This window comes from Neolamprologus brichardi, chromosome 4, assembly GCF_056152115.1.
Source record: "Neolamprologus brichardi isolate AB-2024 chromosome 4, ASM5615211v1, whole genome shotgun sequence".
NCBI classification, from domain to species: domain Eukaryota; kingdom Metazoa; phylum Chordata; class Actinopteri; order Cichliformes; family Cichlidae; genus Neolamprologus; species Neolamprologus brichardi.
The window spans coordinates 1,932,622-1,952,194 of NC_142107.1; the positions used below are offsets into that span (position 1 = coordinate 1,932,622).

General features: G+C 42.4%; 3 protein-coding genes across 3 annotated transcripts; all 3 read right to left on the reverse strand.

Annotated features, from left to right (window-relative positions):
* Window positions 1-72: 72 nt before the first annotated feature.
* Window positions 73-6,854, reverse strand: hmgxb4a (HMG box domain containing 4a). Its single transcript, XM_006805094.3, has 13 exons — window positions 6,766-6,854; window positions 6,051-6,137; window positions 5,728-5,864; window positions 5,570-5,645; window positions 4,876-5,469; window positions 4,500-4,703; window positions 1,901-2,076; window positions 1,730-1,811; window positions 1,562-1,626; window positions 1,378-1,474; window positions 1,126-1,289; window positions 881-1,003; window positions 73-746 (listed from the first exon to the last, which is right to left on the reverse strand). Exons 2-13 carry the CDS (start codon window positions 6,085-6,087, stop codon window positions 702-704), a joined length of 1,800 nt encoding a protein of 599 aa, XP_006805157.2. The 5' UTR covers window positions 6,088-6,137; window positions 6,766-6,854; the 3' UTR covers window positions 73-701.
* Window positions 6,855-6,982: 128 nt separating this feature from the next.
* ankrd54 (ankyrin repeat domain 54) lies at window positions 6,983-12,567 on the reverse strand. The gene is made up of 8 exons (XM_006805095.3): window positions 11,879-12,567; window positions 11,331-11,378; window positions 9,884-9,982; window positions 9,654-9,725; window positions 9,498-9,545; window positions 8,219-8,343; window positions 7,988-8,095; window positions 6,983-7,843 (listed from the first exon to the last, which is right to left on the reverse strand). The coding sequence occupies exons 1-8, from the start codon at window positions 12,261-12,263 to the stop codon at window positions 7,769-7,771; spliced, it is 960 nt and encodes a 319-aa protein (XP_006805158.2). The 5' UTR covers window positions 12,264-12,567; the 3' UTR covers window positions 6,983-7,768.
* A 223-nt stretch (window positions 12,568-12,790) lies between these two features.
* On the reverse strand, window positions 12,791-18,992 carry foxred2 (FAD-dependent oxidoreductase domain containing 2). Its single transcript, XM_006805096.2, has 10 exons — window positions 18,822-18,992; window positions 17,542-17,759; window positions 17,138-17,443; window positions 16,802-17,053; window positions 16,411-16,719; window positions 16,158-16,324; window positions 15,815-15,980; window positions 14,223-14,449; window positions 13,964-14,134; window positions 12,791-13,594 (listed from the first exon to the last, which is right to left on the reverse strand). The coding sequence occupies exons 2-10, from the start codon at window positions 17,754-17,756 to the stop codon at window positions 13,362-13,364; spliced, it is 2,046 nt and encodes a 681-aa protein (XP_006805159.2). The 5' UTR covers window positions 17,757-17,759; window positions 18,822-18,992; the 3' UTR covers window positions 12,791-13,361.
* Between the last annotated feature and the right edge of the window lie 581 nt (window positions 18,993-19,573).

The following is a 19,573-nucleotide window of genomic DNA, read 5'->3' on the forward strand; positions in this document are numbered from 1 at the left end:
ATGGTAGGGTCAACATTTGACATAAACATGGGAGGATGGGCACTCAGAATTCATTAAAAAATATTAGCTGAATCTGGGAAGTGATCATTTTAATGTTGCCACATGGTTCAAGTTTAAGCCAGCGGTGAATTGTTGGAACAGCTCTTCACGACAACAAAGTCACACCTAAAGGTGTATTCTATCAAGATTTCACATGTTATATACACAGTAAAATATTACATGTATAAAATGAGTCATTTATACAGAATAAAAGAACAACTAAGCAGATGTGAAATATATTACATTATGTCAGTGATGAGCAGGGAACTTAAAGGTTTCTGTACACTTCTGTAAAAAAGAAAAAAGTTCAATATGTAGACATGTATTGAACTCTCACGCAATTAACGTGCCACTGAAGAGCTAAGCATACACAAACACACACGCATTCAGTCCACTACATCCATCCACAAAACAGACAGTTGTACAGTAACAGTAAAACCAAGCTGACGTGCCTTGTAAGATTAACATGTTCAGTGAAATGTTCCATTTAAAAATACAGCAATTAGAAATCTAAGAGAAACAAGTTCTTAAAAAAATACACTTTAAAAACACATCGATGCTAAAAATATCCACATTTTTCAAATGCCAAGCCGAGGCTTAAATTAAAGTCCAAAGAATCTCCTCGGTCAAGTGTTTCCCCCAGATTTCCAGTCATCTTTTCCTCAAAGTCCAGGCATGATGTAGGCGATGTTGTCCAATGTATTTGACTGACAGGAGGAGACAAGAGCTTTGTTAGCAGGCTGCGATAAAAACTACATATTATACAGTGAACGGTTATCAAAAACAAGCAGAAACGTTTGACAGTACTGTGAAGAATTGAATGAAGCTGATGGTACAATACCAGGACGTTTCGAGGACATCCATTTAACTGTGGTATCTGTGCTGTGAGACAGGTCAGTGGGCCCAGCGCGCACAAGATAGAGTCCAGAAGAACAGACAAACTCCCGGATACAGCCACCATCCCCTAGTGCGAGAAAACATGGCTTACTGGTTTCATTGCACATTAACGAATTCAATTTAAAACTTTGCATTTATGCTTTCATTTCTAGATAAAAGCTTTTATAGGTGTGCACATTTAAAACTCACCTCTGTTTCCTGGAGCCGATGTCCAATTAGGGACAGAGACTCTCCCAGCAGCTGCAGGTGAGCCGCTGCATCGATGGGATCGACATCTGGGACTCGAGCCGGGGACAGGGACATGGTGCCAGGCGCTCTGGTTGGAGACACCACTCCTGTCGATGTCCCTGCAACTTTACAGAGAAAACGGCACTTACAGACGGCAGCAAAGATCCAACAGTGAGTGGACTAAAAAACCACCGCGCTCACAGTCAAATATACCTTTGCTTTTGGTCTCGCTGGACGTCTTGTGTTTGACCGTTGTGGCTTCAGCTTTGTTTTGTTTGTGCTGCAAATACTGAGCTTTCTGCCTCCAAACCTACAGAAAAACATACACATGAAGCACACCACCAGCACTTAAAGGCATGTAAGCCACACTGGATTATAGCAAAAGACAAAAACTTACCAGCTTGTCCTTTTCAGGCATCGCCTTCCAAACCTCTGCCAATTTTTTACTCAGTTCGCCAAACACTGCAGATTATATACAAACCCATTCAGTTTATATGTTTTTTTCTTACCGTTAGATTTAAAGTGCTTCATCACAAATTATATTGTATTTCAAAGTTTTTCTCACCTAGTCCCGGCTGTTCTGCATTTATGTTTACCCTGTACTCCTTACAGAACACCTGATACGCTGTTGTGTTTTTCTTCTTGGGCTTGATGACAGAAAAACAACAACAACAATTAAGCACATCATTAACATTTACTTACAAAGAACGAGAAATGTAACTAAATACTATCTCACCTTATCTTTATCCTTCTCGTGCTTGTCTCGATCTTTGTCCTCCTTCTTCTTCTTCTCTGTCGTACCGTCGCTGCCTTGGTGGTGGTGTGGAGGGATAGGCGTGCCCATGGCATACATAGGGCCCACAGCACTGTGAGTGACCGTGGGATGGGAGTGACTGTGGCTCTTTGATGAGTCTGGTGACAGTCATACAAAGATAAATGGGCAGATGTAGAGTTAACTACACTGGCTTCAGAAAAGAAATGGGCCCTTTTGTGAAACATTATTATGGATGGAGTCAGTATTAATACTCATCAATTCAACTGCCCAATAACTGCATTAATTCGCCTTCTCCTCTAAGGAAACAATGACACAATCCTGTGTTCGTCTCTGATGACGGTTTAGTACCTGAAACAGCCTCAAACAAAGCACAACGCTTTGCAGAATATGCAAGAAAACGGTTCCTGCTAAAAGTGGAAACCACAAAAACACGATCAAGTACAACCAGACTATGAAGGAGGAGATACTAGCAGTTGGTGTTGTGCAGTCTAAAAGCAAACAAATTAACTCCATATGACAGGAAGAGGAAATTACTGATTAGGTTAGACGGTGGGAACGCTGGGCTTTAAGCAGCTGGATAAAAAAACAAAAAGTTCAACCCAAGATCCAACATCCCAGGTGGAATTTTTTTTTAAATCACTAACAATATTGTGCAGCTGCTGACTGCCACTAATGGCAGCAGCTAACTGGAAAAGGAGGATTTACTTAAACTTATAAATGCGGCTGAATACAAGTAGCATTTTTCTGTATCATCAGAAATATTGTTATTGAGAATCTGGAGCCTATAGCACCCTCCTCCCAGTGGTTTTTAGCTCACAATTAGTTCAAAGTGCTTCAAAGTGACTAACTCAGAGAGGGCCCTCATGACTAACCCCACCCGTTAAACGTGCCTCCAGGCCGGTATCACTACTAGAAAAAGAAGTGGTGGCTGCTGTTTAACCTACATCATTTTAAGCTATAAAGCTTCAGCAGTCACATCAATTCATTTCAGCTTAAGCGTGCTGTAAAATGTAGCAGCAGTGAACAGGAAAAGAATCACTGGCTTCCCCCCCTGCCAACGTTACAGCTGTGTTTACAATACAAAGAGCTTTTAAAGACTTCAGCCTCTAAATGCCACCTCCTTCCTTGATATCATTTGCGAAAGCTCTTGGTGAGAACTAAAGGATAATGAAATGCTTCTGCTTCAAACCTAGCTAAATCCCACACTCGACGGTGTCCTCGAAAGCAGAGTTTCCTGGCAGAAACCTTCAAATGTCATTTCCCTTTGTCATCAAAAGCCACTGTGTTGACAGCATTAATCAGAAGACAAATCACATCATGTGACATTCAAACCGGTCAGGTCCCATTTATCAGTCTGCTCAGACTGTTTGTCATAATGTTGTTTGCCAACTTCACACACCAGTTTTTATCTTAATGTACTTGACATGACAACAATATACTCTTACCACAGTTGTTTATTCTTTTTTGTTGATCACATTTTTATGTTTATCTTCATTTTGAACACTATGCACAGTGTAGTTTGTTTTGTCTTTATCATTGTTTATTCTATTACAGTTGCATTGTGTGGTTACCGCTGATCCTTGTTTCATGCTGAACTCTGCTTTCATGATTTTTAATGACTTCAGTTGTATTTTTAGTAATTTTGCAATCACTAACCTATGCCTCACTAACTTGAGGTGAACACTGAACCTGAATATAGGAAGCCGATTTTAAAAATGCTTAATGAAAACAGAGGATATCAGACACCTAAAACATTTAGTTTGCTAGCCCTAGAAATGTGTCTGTCACCCAGAGAGGAACAGCTCCGGCTCCACTTGCCCTCCTCACGCTGTCGAGCACTGAAATACTTTCCAAGTTAACTCATTATCGCCCTGCAGCTGTTTGCTTTTTTTTCCTGTCTTTTTATCCAACACAATGACAGTGGATTTGATTTTGACATCTGACAGTATGTTGCTATTGTTTTAAATGGAGCATAAACTGAAGCTAACTGTATCTCAAGTAACTACAGACTTAACTTAGTGTATTGCATTTAGCTGCGTTTTCTGAAAGACTGATTGCACCACATTAATACCATGACTCAGGGTAGTTATACCAAAGCACATGACTTTGGTATAACTACTCTGTAAAACACAAATTTAAGTATCACCGTATCAATGTTAGTGCATTTCCTAATGTTCCTAACATTAGAAAAGTGTATTAGTATAGTAAATCAGCACGTGTTATGTTGTTAACAGTTATGGTTACGGTTATGCTGACACTTTTAACAACTAACAAAAACCATGGGGAGAGTTGAAGCTGACTAAAGCTAAATTTTCCAAGTGAAACCCTGATGCAGCAGGTTTCCTCTTGTCAGCCATAAGGAAACCAATTATTAAATGTTGGCATGAAACCACAATAGTCTGGCTAGCTGGCTAACTAGTAAAGACAGTCCCAAAAAGTGTAAACTGTGTTTTTATGATCACGTATAAACAATAGAGATGCCTCTGTTTCCAGAGTTTGATTCCAATACCAAAAATGCAGGACAAAGTGTTTCCAAAAAAATGCTTCTGAGTGAACTCACCGCTAAATCCTTTACTGTGCTTCTTGTCCTTCCCACTTTTCTCCTTGTCTCTGTCTTTTTCTTTGTCCTTTTTCTTTTTGCTTTTCTTGCTCTTCTTCTTCTTTTTTGACAAGTGCGTATATGAATCGTCTATAACCAGTTCGCCTGCCTCCAGTTCTGCCCCAGAAGAAGAGCTTTCATCTCCCATGCCACCTCCATAATGTCCTTCATACCAGAGTAGAATAACAAATATTAATTTAAGAAAAAATAAAAACTGAGGAAATGGATAGTGTGCTGTGTATACAGAACTGTGCAAAAGTCTTAAGTCAGACTTTTTTTTGTAAGTGATTAATCCAAATTTGAACATTTTTTGATCAAATGTACAGATTCATCCTACCTTCCACTTCCACCTCTTTCCCCACCACAGGCAACGGATCTCTATTCTGCTGCAGCTTCTTCTTGGGCGACTTTGAAGGTAGTGCCCCCTCCCGATCCTTCTCTTTCTTCACCCCTCCTTTGGAGGAGTGCGGCGTGCATGGGAAGCTCTCTACCTCCTCTTTCTCTGGCGACATGATGAGCTTCATCTTCAACCCATCCGCCTCACGTAATGTCAAGGGCTCTTCTTTGGGGACGCCGCCGTGGAACAGAGAGGATTTGGAGGAAGAGGAGCTGGAGGAGTGCTTCTTGGAGGAAGATGATGACGAAGAGGTGGGACGGGAGTGAGAGAAAGAAGAATGGCTCCCCGTGCTTCCGCCGCCGCTGCTCTCACGTTTGCGGTCCTTGGAAGTGTGCGAAGAGAAGGATGGGTAGGAGGGCTTCTTATGCAAGTGGGGGCTGGGGTCTGAACCTGTGGCCAGGGGAGAGGTGATAGCCTGCAGGAGGCCCATCGCCGTATCTGTGGGATGGGATGATGAGGGAGAAGAAAGGGGCGGGGAGCGGTCCGAAGACTTGTGCTTCTTCTTGTGGGGAGGAGGGCCTGAACCATCATGGTCTGTTGAGAGAATAAAAAGGAAGAAAAATACAAGCTCAATTACAAGAACACAACATGACAATATATCTTCCCAGTGTTAAATTAAAACACAACCACTCACCTCTGTAATGGTAGTCATCGCTATGCTTTTTCTTCTTTTTGTGTGATTCTCCTCCCAGCATGAAAAGTTCTGAATCCTGATTTGAAAAATATCAAAACCATAATAAATAGCTTCCATCATGAACACTGAGGGTGAGCTACTGATGAGAAATAACTTACCTTTGGCCTTTTCTTGGAAGACTTCCGTACTTCAGCAGCAATCTCTTCCTCTTCCCTCAACAGATCTTTGTACGACCTCCTCTTCTCCCTCTGGCTGCGACCAGCCACGAGTCCCCTGTCTCCCTCCATTCCCACATCTAAAATGCACAAAATCCACGTCATATTTCTGGCTTCCACAAGAACCCCCCCCCCCCCCCCTCCTAATTATTCTGGTCACATGTGCATCTCGTTCAGAAGTGCAGCCATTAGACTAAAATGCAGTTTTGTTACAGTTCGTTTGTGTTTCTGGGTGTACTAAAGGTAAATAAGTCACACTTCATTACCAATGGCTTCTCTACCCTTGATCTCCTCAAAAGCCATGGTCTCTCCTTTGCCAACACTTGATATGAGATGTCAGACAACACACCGACCTGTTAAGTAAAAACACCAAGAGCAAAAATCAAAACACTAGTCCAGACATTAAATAACATATCAACACCAGGGGGAAAGCGAGTCAGAGCAGTTGCAGTAACTGTTACAAGTGAAAATAATAGTCAGGTATAATTTCCTTGCAAACAGATTAAGTCTTGCTTGAACTATTCCCGGTTAATCCTACACTCAGCCCTCGAAGCAGCTTGGATGTACCTAAAAGTGCTCAATGAGTAGCAGTTACTTCAGGAAAATGCTATTTGTGTTATACTGCATTTATAATATGGCCCCACTCCTATAAAAAGAGTTACAGAAAATTACAGCTACAAAATTTCCCGCCTACTTTCGTAAAGATACACAAACACACCCCCTCTCTATCCACTTTCACCCTGTCGCTTCCCAACATTTAAAGGCTCCCAATCCGTCATGCCGAGCGTGTCTTGAGCTAGCCGGCGAACAGCGCTAAGGAAAGCCCGAGGCTTTTCCCACAAGCTAGGCCGCGGTCAGCTCAAGTGGACAAAAGAAACCCGCGGGCATGCGTTTAACTCCGCACCTGTCTCCATCTCCTATGCAGTGCAAGAATGTGTAGTTTGCAAACACCGGGAGGTGAGGAAAAATAATTTTTACTACCTCCAAGAGATCTCCAATTTACGCGGGTCCCGTCGCCATCTTTAGTATCGGTGAGACAATACGCGTCGGTGCGGGGGGAGGGGCTTAGGTAACGTAGCCAATCGGCGTAATAGTAGCCATATTAGCAAGCCTTTGATTAAATCTCTGAAACAAATGACAACTACAAAGGCCGTCTCATATAAAGACACAGATAAAAAATACTATACATATAGCCAAAGATAACAATTTATTGAATTTACATCAGTTTCTAACAACAAAGTCAATCTTACAGTACAGTTCACACAGACTTGCAACACAAGAGGAAAAGGCAACGATGCAAAGAAGCTGTCCATAAGAACCAAAAATCACAACAGTGATAAATGTTAAATCATTTTGTCTCAAATACTCTTTACTGGTAACCTGCAAGAAATTAGCATGAGCACACAAACAAAATCGCACGTTGACTCAAATGCTGTCACTCTCGCTGCAGCACTTCCACTAGCTTCCTGTTCTCAGTGTGTTTTGTCCTGGTGAGGGGGGTTCTTATATGATTAGCATCTAATCATTTTAGCCAAGATAATAATGTTGTGTAGCACTGTTAGCACCCTGGCACTCTGGACAAACTGCGAAACTCTCACCGTTGTTTAAGTTCAATCACCAAAACGCACAATTTTTGGCATTCATTAATTTAAAAATAAAAAACGTCAGCATAACATCAAAACAACACTCATTTAAACACACACACACACACACACATATATATGAAGCCACATGCAGTGGCTTTGTACCCCACCAGTGAGGTACAGCCTACAGTTTGAGAACAACCAAATAATTATCAAAACAAACATATATAACAAAAAGTACAACTGTTTCAAAGGGCAATTTATCTTAACGTTCAGTTTAAGAGATGACCACAGCGTGGTGGTTCAGCTTGTGCTGGCCAGGTCGAAGCTAGTAAAGCAGAAGCTTGTGCGCTCCCCCCCCAAAAAAGGCGCTGAGTTTCACTTCTTCAGTGTTTTATCTTCTACCTGTCGCCCAAATTCTGTTTCTGTAGACTGAGTGATGTAAAACTGGCCAATAAGTCAGTCACTTCATCCACCTGTAAGAAAACCACAGAACTGTGTAAGAGCTGGTGAGAAAAAAAAACACAAATCTGAAATACATATTAAAGTTTAGTTGCATTGTCCAAATATTATGTGTCCATCTGAATAGGAGAATTGAAGACTGAGTGATGAGGTCTCACCTGCTCTTTGGTGCGCGTGTGCTCCAACTGTGTCGAAATGTGCTCCAGCCTCTCTTTAGCTTCACTCTGGCCCATTAAATTCAGGTATTCTCTCAGCATCTGAATAATCTGACAGGCAGATAAAAAAAACATAAAAATTCTCCATCAATGGGGAAGAGCGGCAGAGTCAGACTGCGTGTTTCCAAACTCAGTTTGCATCTACTATTCTAAGAAAGTAAAGCCTTTTTCTACCTGTGTGACTTCCCCTCTCAGTGTTTCTAAGCTGCGTGAATCTCCCTCCTGCAAAATGTTCAGCTTAGAGCGTGCTAGATGCAGTGGGGTCCTGCCAGCTCGATCAAGGGCATCCACGCGGGCTCCTTAAGAAAAACAATGACAAACAAACCTCTCAATTACCCATTACCTTCAATTGCCTTTAAATTCTAATTAAGTTATCATCACATTTCCTCATTTATTAACTCAGATTAAAGATGGCAACCATGAAGAAATCAATTATTAAGCTAACGAGTTTCCTGTCCAACGTATGAGCTACATGGTTTGTTTTTTTCTAGTGAGGCCCTTCTGGCCAGATGGGAATATGGCATCATTTGGGGAAAAACAACAGACATCCACAGAGCATTTGAGTCAAGAGCCTCATTTGGTGTTGTAGATCAAAACCAGAGACTGTATATAAAAGATGGACAAAGTCACTGTGACATCACCAACTGTTTAGCAAAACCCTGTTACGAAGGTTTCTTGCAGTTCTGAAACCAGAACTGAAGAGTGAGGGGCAGTAAAGCCAGGAAACAAGAATACTGCAAGCTTAGAGGCTGATGGAGGCTCAATCACACAATAAAGTGAGCGTACTGATCAAGGGAGGTGGGAATATTATTTGATAGATTTCTATAAAACCAGATGTGTTGCCTCCTTGTGGCCTCCATTAAAAGGAGTCAGAGGTTCTGGACACTTCCATATTTGCATAGTTTTTCAGATCTGGACGCTATGTCCATCTTTTACATACTCAGTCCATGCTCAAAACCTGCCTCAAGCTGTCTTTCTTCAGGCTAATATTAGCTTGTGTACTTTATTAATTTATTAGCTAACACCATAAATTAGCCACCACCAGAGTCAAGTATCATGTCTAATTTAAAGCTAGCTGGCTCACTACAACCCTACTAACACCACATTGTACTGCATGTTGTCTGGTGTATTACCATATTAGAACACTCCGTGGTGAATTATTAGCAGCTGGTAGACAAATCTCTGATCGGCTGATGCATATGCACTGGATTTTAATTATCTACCAGACTTGAGCGTTAAGTTTTTGGACAAACTACACTGGTAAAAAACAAATGTCATTGTAACTGGAGTACTCCACCCCCATTTCCACTGTTCTAAGTGCTTAAAAAGAAACATGCATGAATTCTTACACGTTTCCTTAGGGCGATACTTCTCCTTATAATATCTAAAGCAATATAGCTCTGGTAATTGTTTCACAAAGATGGGGAATTTAGCCGCTGTACAAAAGTCTTACCTCCCCTTAGCAGTGTGGTGATTACAGGCACATGGTTGGTACAGGCCGCTGTAGGAACATGGGGTGAAAAAGGTGAATTGTGAAAGAAATGCATGATCCAATGCAGAAATCTGACTTCAGTTTTAGTTTTGAGTTTTCTGGGTCATGGTCTCTTACCCAGATGGAGGGGGGTATTCCCCAGACTGTCTCGCTGGTTGGGGTCAGCACCGTGACTCAGCAGCAACTGCACTATAAACATAAAACAGACATTGGGAAAGAACAATGATCAACTGATATTAAATTCAGGTAAAGGTAAGGACATTTATGAGCATCAGTCAGAGTTATATGAAGCGCAGTAAACAAAATCTGCCACTGACAGCCAGAAACAAAAAAATCCTCCAACCTACCAATACTCTCATTGCCATTGCAGGAAGAGAAATGAAGAGCTGTCCTTCCTTTGTCATCTGCTGCACAGGGGTCTATATCATCTTGCAGGAGCTTTCGGACTGGGGAAGAAAATGTGAATTTCAAAAAAAGGAAATAGGAAAACACAACTTGAAGTCATCCCTCCCAGACAGTGCTCGCAAGGTGTTTTACTGTATTCATCCATGCTTTTCTTTTGTTTAAGCAAGACCCCATTCTCTCCTTCTGGGTTAGGGCTGTTCGATATAACGATACATATCGGATAACGATATAAAAACATCTATCGTTTCATTTTACGCTATCGTTTGTTTTGTGGTGTCGCAAAATAAACTGTTTACGGCAATATTTTTTCATCATTTTGATGGTCACTGTAGTGGCTATATAATTTCTTAAAGTTCTCTCTTTCTCTTATATTTAATATAACCACACTATGGACAGACAAGCGCCTGTTTTTATGCGTTGTGGTTAGCAACAACGACGGTAACACCATCGCTGTCCGCTTGTTTATGTTCCACATAAACCTTTCACAATAAAGCTCAAGATCCTGTTGAGACTTTTCAAAATAAACGGAATCACGTGAAAGAGCAGATTATTTATGGATGAGAAGTAAAAAAGAGCCGCCAGGTGCTAAAAAATAAACCTTAGACTCAAACGTTAGAACAGGCTTTTCCCCGCAGCACGCCGTGTAATAAATACTCACAAAGAAAACGGCAGGCGTTACAACTTATGTCTAAAAATTTATAGTTTAATGCATCTGTTAAAACACTCGCAGCTGGAAACACTTCCCACAAGTCGAGCTGCCCGAGATTCACAGAATTTACAGAAAATGTTACATTTTTGTGATTTATATCGTTATCAGGACGATAGAATTCTTATATCGGGATATGAGATTTTGGTCATATCGCACAGGCCTATTCTGGGTGTAAATGAAAAGTCACTCACTCACCTCCAACTACTTAAAAAAGCAGTAGCTAGGCTTTCTGATGTTTTAGTAATCACATCACCTCAATCCTGACCTTTCTCCTTGTAGAGTTGATCTTTAGGCCTGATTTTAACTTGTGGGGTGAAACTTTGTGAAGGCTATGATGTAACCTACACTGAAGTGGTCAATGTCTTTGGTGGCATTTGTGCTGGTGCATTATCTGTTAATTACAATGTGGTCATGTCTAAGTGTTTTACTGGCTATTCCAAGAGTAAAAATTACATTTAAAAGCCCAAGGCTCACAAAAAGCACATTTTTGTTAGTATTATTAATTATGTTGACAATTTGCCTTTCATGTATGTCTATGCCGTGTTTTCCATGTAATCTCTAATGTTACCCTGTTCTGTTTTTGGCTCTAATGTCAGCCTTTATTTTTAAATGTAATATTCTGGCTTTTGCCTGTCTGTCAACCCTGTTTTAATCTGCTACATAAAAAAGACTGTTCATACCTGTGTCAATATCATTGCTGTTTGCTGCTTCCCTCAGTCTTTTGGCAGCTGTTAAAAGAAAACATTCAATGACAGGGACGTTAGTATTTCTTCCGGATTTCATGGAAAGAAGCAAATTGCACTGCATTAGATGAGAGACCTTATACAGAGGAGCATTTTATCAATTAACAACACAGGAATAAGAACTTCAACACTGAGAATTATGTTCTTATTCACTGTGACACATCTTCTCAGCATGCATTACTTACTGACATGCATTTTTACAGACACCATACCAGCTCTCAGTTTATGTGACATTAGCAGTATGAGTTAGTGCTGGTTAGTTCGTTTCAAAAGAATTTGCAAATTGATGATGATTCATCTCATGACATAACCTTTATAGGTTAAAAGCATCGGTATCGGCAACACTCGACCTGTTATTCACTTGGTATCGGATCGATACCAACATTTGTAGTCTTGCACAGCACTACTTAGTTTGTGCAGCGACATTTTCAAACACATAACTACAACTCCGCACACACTATTTCTTTTACCATACCGTTGCTTACCATAAACATCTTTACCGATGGGACCCAGGTTCCGCACGGCTCTGTGGTGCCGCCTGGCCCTGCTCCCCGTTATCTTCCCCAGCTTGCTCGCCACATCACCCGCACCGAACTCTCCTCGCCCCGGCTCCCACAGCAAGTGCAGGTACCTCAGTTCGTTGTCGTCTCTCTGTCCGAGTCGACCCAGCACGACTTTGCCCTCCCCTGTCCCACTCATCCCAAACCCGACAGCACCGTTGCCCATGTCGTCCATCCCGTCCACGTTACCCCGCTGCTGCTGCTGCTCCCTGTCCGCCGCTTCCTCTTCGGGTCCCTGCTCCACCATGTATTCCCCCTCCGAGCTGGACGGGTCGTTATCCGAGGCAAGGATAGCGCTACACCCATCCATACTTTATCTTGGCATAGAGAAGCTATTTTTGCGCTGCACTCGTTGCATAAGGTACCTTACAACTCCTGCTGAAGCTAAAGGGAAATAAAGCCGCGAGTAGCATCGGGAGTCCGCCTCGTCTGAAGCATGTTTATCTTGCACCGACGCTTCGGGCCGTTACACAGCGTCAGAAAACACAGTTACTCTCCCGGTGGCGTCACTGAATCCTGGAAAAATGTAAAGTGTTTAAACTGCGGACGCCTTTTTCCTTCACACACCAAAATGTCCCCTATTGCACATTTTCCACTTCATCGGGTAAAAGCCACGCCCATCATACAGCCAACAACCTCGAAGTATGAATCACCAATCAGATTAAGAGATGCTCACTCACTTCCGTCCAATGGCACGATCGCAATCGAGCAACCAATCAAACTGTCCCAGTGCTGGACCGACGATTGCGCTGGGCATGCGCACTGAGAAATGCACTAATGTTACACAAAATCCAATAATTTAAATAAAAAAACAAACAAAATAACTAGAGTTTCCTTTTTGATGTTTGTTTAATCATTTACCAGAATTTTTATGCATAAATATTTGTGATACCCACCCTCCACCTGTAGAGCTTTACATGATATATATATCTGCATGATATGAAAATAACACGCAACATCCTGTATACAAACACTTGTGAGGAATAATTACTTGGGAGCTTTTATGGGACAGCGTACCTCTCCCTAAAGTGATGAGCAGTGGTTTCCAATCTGCAGGTCTTGACTTGTCACATGATATATCTAAAGCATCAGCAGTCAGCTTACAGAATAGGAAATATATCAACGTGATATAATAAAGGATAATTGTTGTTCTTTGTTTTATTTAATACTTTGAATACTAATAACATAAAGAAGGGAGAATTAGTCTTTGGTTGAAACAATCAAGCAGCAGAACTCTCTAAGAAAAACTGCTTTGTTTCAAGCCGGTAAACAGGTTAGGTAACACAGATCTGTAGGATGGCATTCTGTCCAAAAAAGATTTGGCCTCGTGGAGGTAATGACTGCAGGTGCTGGAGGTAGCAATTCTGAATAATCTTACAGGTGCATGCCGCACGCTTAGGTAAAACAATCATAAGTCAAGTTTCAGTCCTGAAGATACGGATGCTCTAGCTGGTGCCAGGTAATTTGGAAATGTCGAGTCAGCATCGGATGTGCCTACGTCTCGCTCGGTGTGCGTCAGTCCTGCGTCATGAACGCGCTGTCGCAGCTGGCTGTTGCGAGGGATCCCCTGCTGCTTCAGGTATCCCTGCTGGCAAAACAGTGGTGGCGTGCGGTGGGTGAGGGATAAGTGGAAGCAGGATTCTGAAAAACCGGAGGACAGAAGGGAATGAGTCAATCCGCCAGCTGCTGGAAGAAGTCATGTTATTTGTCTGATCATTTCTTAATTCCATTTAAATTTAGAACAATGGATCACACAGCTACAGGGAATACATTAAATTACAGTAGACGTCTTTCTGAAAGTGATTTTTACTATTATTACCTTCACTATTATCTTCTTCAATAACATTGCCAACACAGTGCAGAGCAGCTACCTAAACCTAAACTGAAAGCATGCTTTATTCACAGGTATACTTCTTTTCTTAGACGTGTTTCTCTGGAAAATTTAAAAACTGAAAAAGTAGGAACATACCATTCTTTTATTGCCAGATAAGCTGTTAATATGTGCATTACCTGCATAGAAGGCCCTGAGGTCAGTCTGGAGACAGTGCTCCAGGAAGCGTCGCAGTGGCTGGATGTGAGATATTGGAGCATCCCATTCTGTGAGGAAGTCCTCCACTATGTGATGAATGGCTTGGGGGCGCGGTAAAGGCCAGCCGTTGGGACGTAGCTTCATTTCTTCGACTGGGGGGAAAAAAAGATCACATTTTATTTTTTCCCTGTCAAGTATACAGCGAATCTTTTTTTTGATGGTGGCACCATTCCTACTCACCAGAAGGTAGTGTTTTATAGTAGTATAAAACAGGGTGAAGAAAGTTGGATTTCCAAGCATTAGTCCACTCTGTTTCTGCCCTGCTGCGCCCCAGATAGTCTATTTTCTTCTTCCCATATTGCATGACTACAACTATTAGTCCATGCATGGAGACATCGTGGCCAGAAAGAGAGGAGAGCTGAGGCAGGGCCTGGAGTGGAAACTCTTCCAAGTATTCACAGCGAGACCTTAGAGTCAAGAAGAAAGGAGAATAAAATATATAATGAATATCAACATCTGCAGCTGTGTTTCTTGTGATGATGTCATAGTTTGGAGACTTTACTCTTCTGGCAAAGAAGGACAATAACTGCCTAATATTGAAGGAACTGGACATCAATTTAGTTTGTTTGAAGATCAGAGTAAAATTAATGTAATTGATTAAACAGGTATTCTTGGCAGATGTTCTGTGTTCTAGTAGCTGCAGCTCCAGCAGTGTAAAACAGGCTAAGCAGCAGATTAGAATCAAGGATAAAAGCATTTTCTCAACAATACAAGCACATTTCTTTGACAATGCAACTTAGGCATGTAGACATGATCACTTTGAGCTCCCACAATTCAAACTGAGCAACAGAATGTGGAAGAAATGTGATTTAAGTGACTTTGAACATCGCATTGTTGCTGGTGTCAGAGTGTTTAAGACTGAGTGTTTGAGAAAGTATTGATCTACTAGGATTTTCCCCACATTACCATCTCTAGGGTTTAAAGAAAATGTCCAGTGAGCAGCTGTTCTCTGGCTAAAAATGCCTTGTTGATGCCAGAAGTCAGAGGAGAATTATACTGCTTTAAGCCGATGGGATGGCAACAGTAACTCAAATAACCACTTGTAACAACCAAGATATGTAGATGAGCATCTCTTAATGCAGCGGTCCCCAACCACCGGGCCTCGGACCGGTACCGGTCCGTGAGTCGTTTGGTACCGGGCCGCGAGAGTTGAGGCTCAGGTGTGAAATGTATAGTTTTCAGGGTTTTTATCGGTTTTCAGTGTTATTTTGTTATCGTTTTTATCGTTTCCTCGGTTTTCCTGGGTCTTTTCACGTGTGTTATGAATAAATTTTCTTTTTTTCAATACCGGTACTAGTTTTATTTTGTTGTATTTATCCGCGACACCTTAAAGGCCGGTCCATGAAAATATTGTCGGGCATAAACCGGTCCGTGGCGCAAAAAAGGTTGGAGACCGCTGTCTTAATGCACAGCATGTAAAACCTTGAAGCAAATGGGCTACAGCAGCAGAAGAAAAACGTTACCACTCCTGAACAGGAAACTGAGGAAAAGATTACACAAGCTTACCAGAATTTGCCAACAGAAAACTGGAACAGTGCTGCAATTTTTGGAAGGTAGAATCAGATCATGGATACCCATGTTTTAGACTGTGGACTTATTACTTGTAAAAGTGCCCTTTAACTACACGGGAAGCCCCAAAAAGTTAGCTGTTCCCTCCCAAAAGTCAGTATGAGCTCTGAGACTGTCAGGACATGTAACCTAATAAGCATGAATGAGCAAGAGTGGAAAAAAGGAGAACAGCTGGAACAAGCAAGCATGCAATAAATACTTACCCTCGAAGAAGTATTACATCTCCAAGCACCTCAAACATCTGGTATGTCCCCGAGGCCTCGTCGACCCGCTTCAGAATCCACGACTGCAAATGTGTTGTCAACAGTTGTGTTGATGGCCACGGGTTCCTGTGGTAACGGTGTTCAAGTAAACGATGTATAGCTCGTGCTGTGTTAGACAAAACACAGTTTATGTTAAAATCATCCTCATCACAGGTCGAACTGGCACAAAATTCACTTTTCTGTTGTACCAACTACATTTGCAATAGATCATCTGATGCTACGATGCCTTTAACAAACGGTGATGGGATTTTCAAAATGTCACAAAACAACAGCAGTCTGTCACCTGTGTAACGGAATCCATGCACAAAGCCGCCAGCAGATGAGCGATAGTCTCTGGAGTGAGATGCTGTTCCCAGCACGAACAAACCCGGGGTGTTCTTCCCTTCGTACCAGGGCGTCAACTCAGGCAACCTCCCTTTGGCATTTTCACTGTTCGGTGGGCAGGCGGAGCTGAGGAGAATTTTTTAATATGAACAAGCTTATCTTACATATTGTGCTTAGATAGCATAAGAAGAGCACGTAACATCAGCCTTCACCTGTCAAATATGCTGAAGTTGAACCGGAATCCGAGGCATCGGATGACTCGATCATAGGGTTTTCGCATGGGGAAGTTGTCGATGTGATGCCCCGGCAGTTCTTCCTGTGTCGCATCAAAACTGTTCCTACTGTGCATGTACTTATTTAACGTGAGATACAGCCGTTTCCTTTTCTCTTTCTTCTTTCCACCCAGTCTCCTCTCGCCTTCCTCCTTTTGTTGAGCGATAACGATCTTCTCCAGACGTGCCTCCGCCAGCCCATCGAGGGACTTCAGCTGATACGTATCTATCAGCTCATTATTCACAGCTCTGGATAAGCAGGGGAGCAGGTTTAAGAAATAAAATGGGACATAATAAGTAATGATGGTTTTGAAACCATCCTTTATTTTACCTGAGATCTCCCACGTAATGCGTTTGCCACGCAAGGCGAACGGGGCTGGAACTGAGCATGTGCACCCGACTCGCTCTTCCTAAGATGCTCTGGGCTGTTTCAAAAGCAGAGTTTCCCTTTCCCAGAATGAGCACGGCCTGGTCCTTGTAGTCCTCGGGGTTAGTGGAGATGGACTCATAGCCCTCAACCAGGTCTGCACCGACAAAGTCCACCGTGTGAGGAACCCACAGGCCCGTGGCTACCAGGAGGACGCTGACGGAGAGAGGACAAGAGTGCAACAGAGCAATCCAAACCAATGCAAATTTCTCCTCCGAGGATCAGCAAGAGACAAAATACCTGCACGTGTAGTCTGACGCATGTTGGTCAGTCAGGATGTAGTGTCTTCCCGTTGCAGACTGCACTGCCCTGATCCTCCCGACATCAACACCATACTGTACCCTCAACCCTAGCTCCCCCACAAACAAGGACAGGTACTGAGGGAAGGCGTCAGCAGGCGGGTAAAACTCATCGCTGACCCTCTTGAAGAGGAGGTCAGGTTTATCGCTCAGCAGCGAGTTCCAGTCGTGGCGCAGGTTAAACTCTCGGTTCCCCCTTCCCGTGTAGATCTTATTGATGCTGATGAGCTTCCTGTGCCTGGGATACCTTGCCATGCACAAAACAAAGCAGAGAAGACGTCCCTCAGAGTTTATACGGGAGGATAACGCGTGTGTTATGTTGAAAGCTCGCCCAAAGTTCCTTACTTGTTGAAGAAGCTGCCGGGTCCTGAGTTCCTCTCCAAGATGACATAGTTTCTCCTGGCCTTGGAGAGGAAATATCCCATCTGCAGTCCTGCGGGGCCGGCTCCAAGCACGCAGTAGTCGTACCGGCGGGTGACATTGTGGTGGCGATTATCAAAGGAGCTTAAAACATAGCCAATCAGGATGAAAAGGATGACAGAAGGAAGGCTCGGATCCATAACCTGATGAATATGAGGCAATGATGGAATTAAAAGATATATATATATATATGTTAACACGATGAATATATAGGTAATAACAATGAAACATTCGACTTTTATAAACCCTTTTGAGATTATTTGCGACATGATTTGTTATCCTGTGTTATTCTGCTGGAAGCAGCCGTCAGAAGATGGGTCATAAAGGAATGGACACGGACAGCAACATCAGTCAGGTAGGGTATGACATTTAAGTAATGCTCAGCAGCTACTAAGGGGCCCAAAGACAATATCCATCACACCACAAAACTGTTAGCACTAGGCAGGAGGGATCATGTTGTTTATGTCCAATTCTCACCGCGCCTCCTGAATGTTGAAGCATAAACTGAGACCCATCAGTGCAGGCAACACTTTTCCAGTTTTCTTTAGCCAACTGTGGTGTATCATCAGTTTCAATACAAAGCTGTTTACAGGTTCTTGTGCAGTGCAGTCCCACTTGATGTAATCCATGTGTATAAGGGCACGGCACTACATCTGAACCTAAAGATCGTACCCAATTTTATCCAAACCAGTTTTCTACACTGTATTTTTTATCATCGAACATTTTGATTTATCATCTTCCTCTTGCGTCCTCTCTATGTGCAACCTCCCCACACAAAACCAATCTATTTCAATAAATGAACAATTTTCAATAGTACCTGGATTGTTTTATATACAGAACAAGTCTGGATTTTATGATAAAACGTATTTGTTATGTAAAAATATCGAACAAGTTTGGTCAAGTTAACTGTGTCCGAGCCCAGCCTGCGTAGGTATTTGGGAGAACGGGCTCCATGCAGGAGCTCCACATGAAGCCACAGAAACGTATTCGGTATAAAACCTAAAGGGAACCCAAGGCGATAATTAGTAGGGCTGAAGCGAGTAGAACCGCGCTAAGAGACACAGGTGTAGGGTCCGCAGGGGATCCCGGGCTCTCCGTGAACTCTCCAGCCGATGTTATATCACTCCGTCGAGGATGCAGCCACTGCCTTCGCCCGCTCAACCAGATGTGAGAACAGCTAACGTCGTCAAACACGGAGACCTCACCTTTCAAATGGCTCGATCCTTCATCTGCATCTGGAGTTCACCGCGTGTCGATCCGGTCACGGCTGCTACATGTTTACTGTCCTGCATCTTACACAGATTTCTCTGTGCGAGAGAGAGCAGCAGTCCTCCACAAATCCACTGGCACAGCCCAGTTCGCCCCCGGATGACAAACACCAATGGAGGGGAGCGTGCATCAGGGGGCGTGTTTACGACCGGAGCAGGCAAGAAAGGAAGGAAAGACGCGCTCCTATAATGGGGAATTACTCAACAGTTACATAAATACAGTTTGGAATAACAAAATGTGTCTGATATAATTTTATCTAAAAAAATAAATAAATAAAACGTGCTTAGACAATTACATATAAGTCATAATCTGGAGTAAGTAAAAGTACAAACATTTTAGCATCATAATACACTTCCATACAGTAAAAGTACTCATGATGCAGTGTGCCCCGTATTTGGAATAATATACGCTATATTATTGCATCATTATTATTCTTTAATGACTAAAGCGCTTTAATTATACAGCTACACACTGCTGGGTAGCTTTATCTGTAACTGCTTTTCCAGCAGTGTGGGCCAGGGTCCCCTGGTGGACAGCGAACGTACTGCAGGCTTAAGTGATGACAAATTCAGTTTGAAAACGCTAACAAGTATGTACAGTTACATTTTTATATACATATATTTTAAGGGCTTTGGACTTGACGTGAATTATTTTTAAAAAAAAATTCCAACAGTTTAATAAACACTCC

What these genes read in the sequence shown, in the direction of transcription:
- foxred2 (XM_006805096.2), bottom strand. Translation starts at nt 17,756, where the DNA reads ATGGATCCGAGCCTTCCTTCTGTCATCCTTTTCATCCTGATTGGCTAT. An exon ending in CCCGGCAGCTTCTTCAACAA is followed by an intron (nt 17,444 to 17,541) that starts GTAAGGAACTTT and finishes GTGCATGGCAAG; the next exon opens with GTATCCCAGGCACAGGAAGC. An exon ending in CATTACGTGGGAGATCTCAG is followed by an intron (nt 16,720 to 16,801) that starts GTAAAATAAAGG and finishes CTGCTTATCCAG; the next exon opens with AGCTGTGAATAATGAGCTGA.
- ankrd54 (XM_006805095.3), bottom strand. Translation starts at nt 12,263, where the DNA reads ATGGATGGGTGTAGCGCTATCCTTGCCTCGGATAACGACCCGTCCAGC. An exon ending in TGAGAGGGGAAGTCACACAG is followed by an intron (nt 8,096 to 8,218) that starts GTAGAAAAAGGC and finishes TCTGCCTGTCAG; the next exon opens with ATTATTCAGATGCTGAGAGA. An exon ending in ACACGCGCACCAAAGAGCAG is followed by an intron (nt 7,844 to 7,987) that starts GTGAGACCTCAT and finishes GTTTTCTTACAG; the next exon opens with GTGGATGAAGTGACTGACTT.
- hmgxb4a (XM_006805094.3), bottom strand. Translation starts at nt 6,087, where the DNA reads ATGGCTTTTGAGGAGATCAAGGGTAGAGAAGCCATTG. An exon ending in CGATGACTACCATTACAGAG is followed by an intron (nt 5,470 to 5,569) that starts GTGAGTGGTTGT and finishes TTCTCTCAACAG; the next exon opens with ACCATGATGGTTCAGGCCCT. An exon ending in GCACAGTAAAGGATTTAGCG is followed by an intron (nt 2,077 to 4,499) that starts GTGAGTTCACTC and finishes GACTGTCACCAG; the next exon opens with ACTCATCAAAGAGCCACAGT.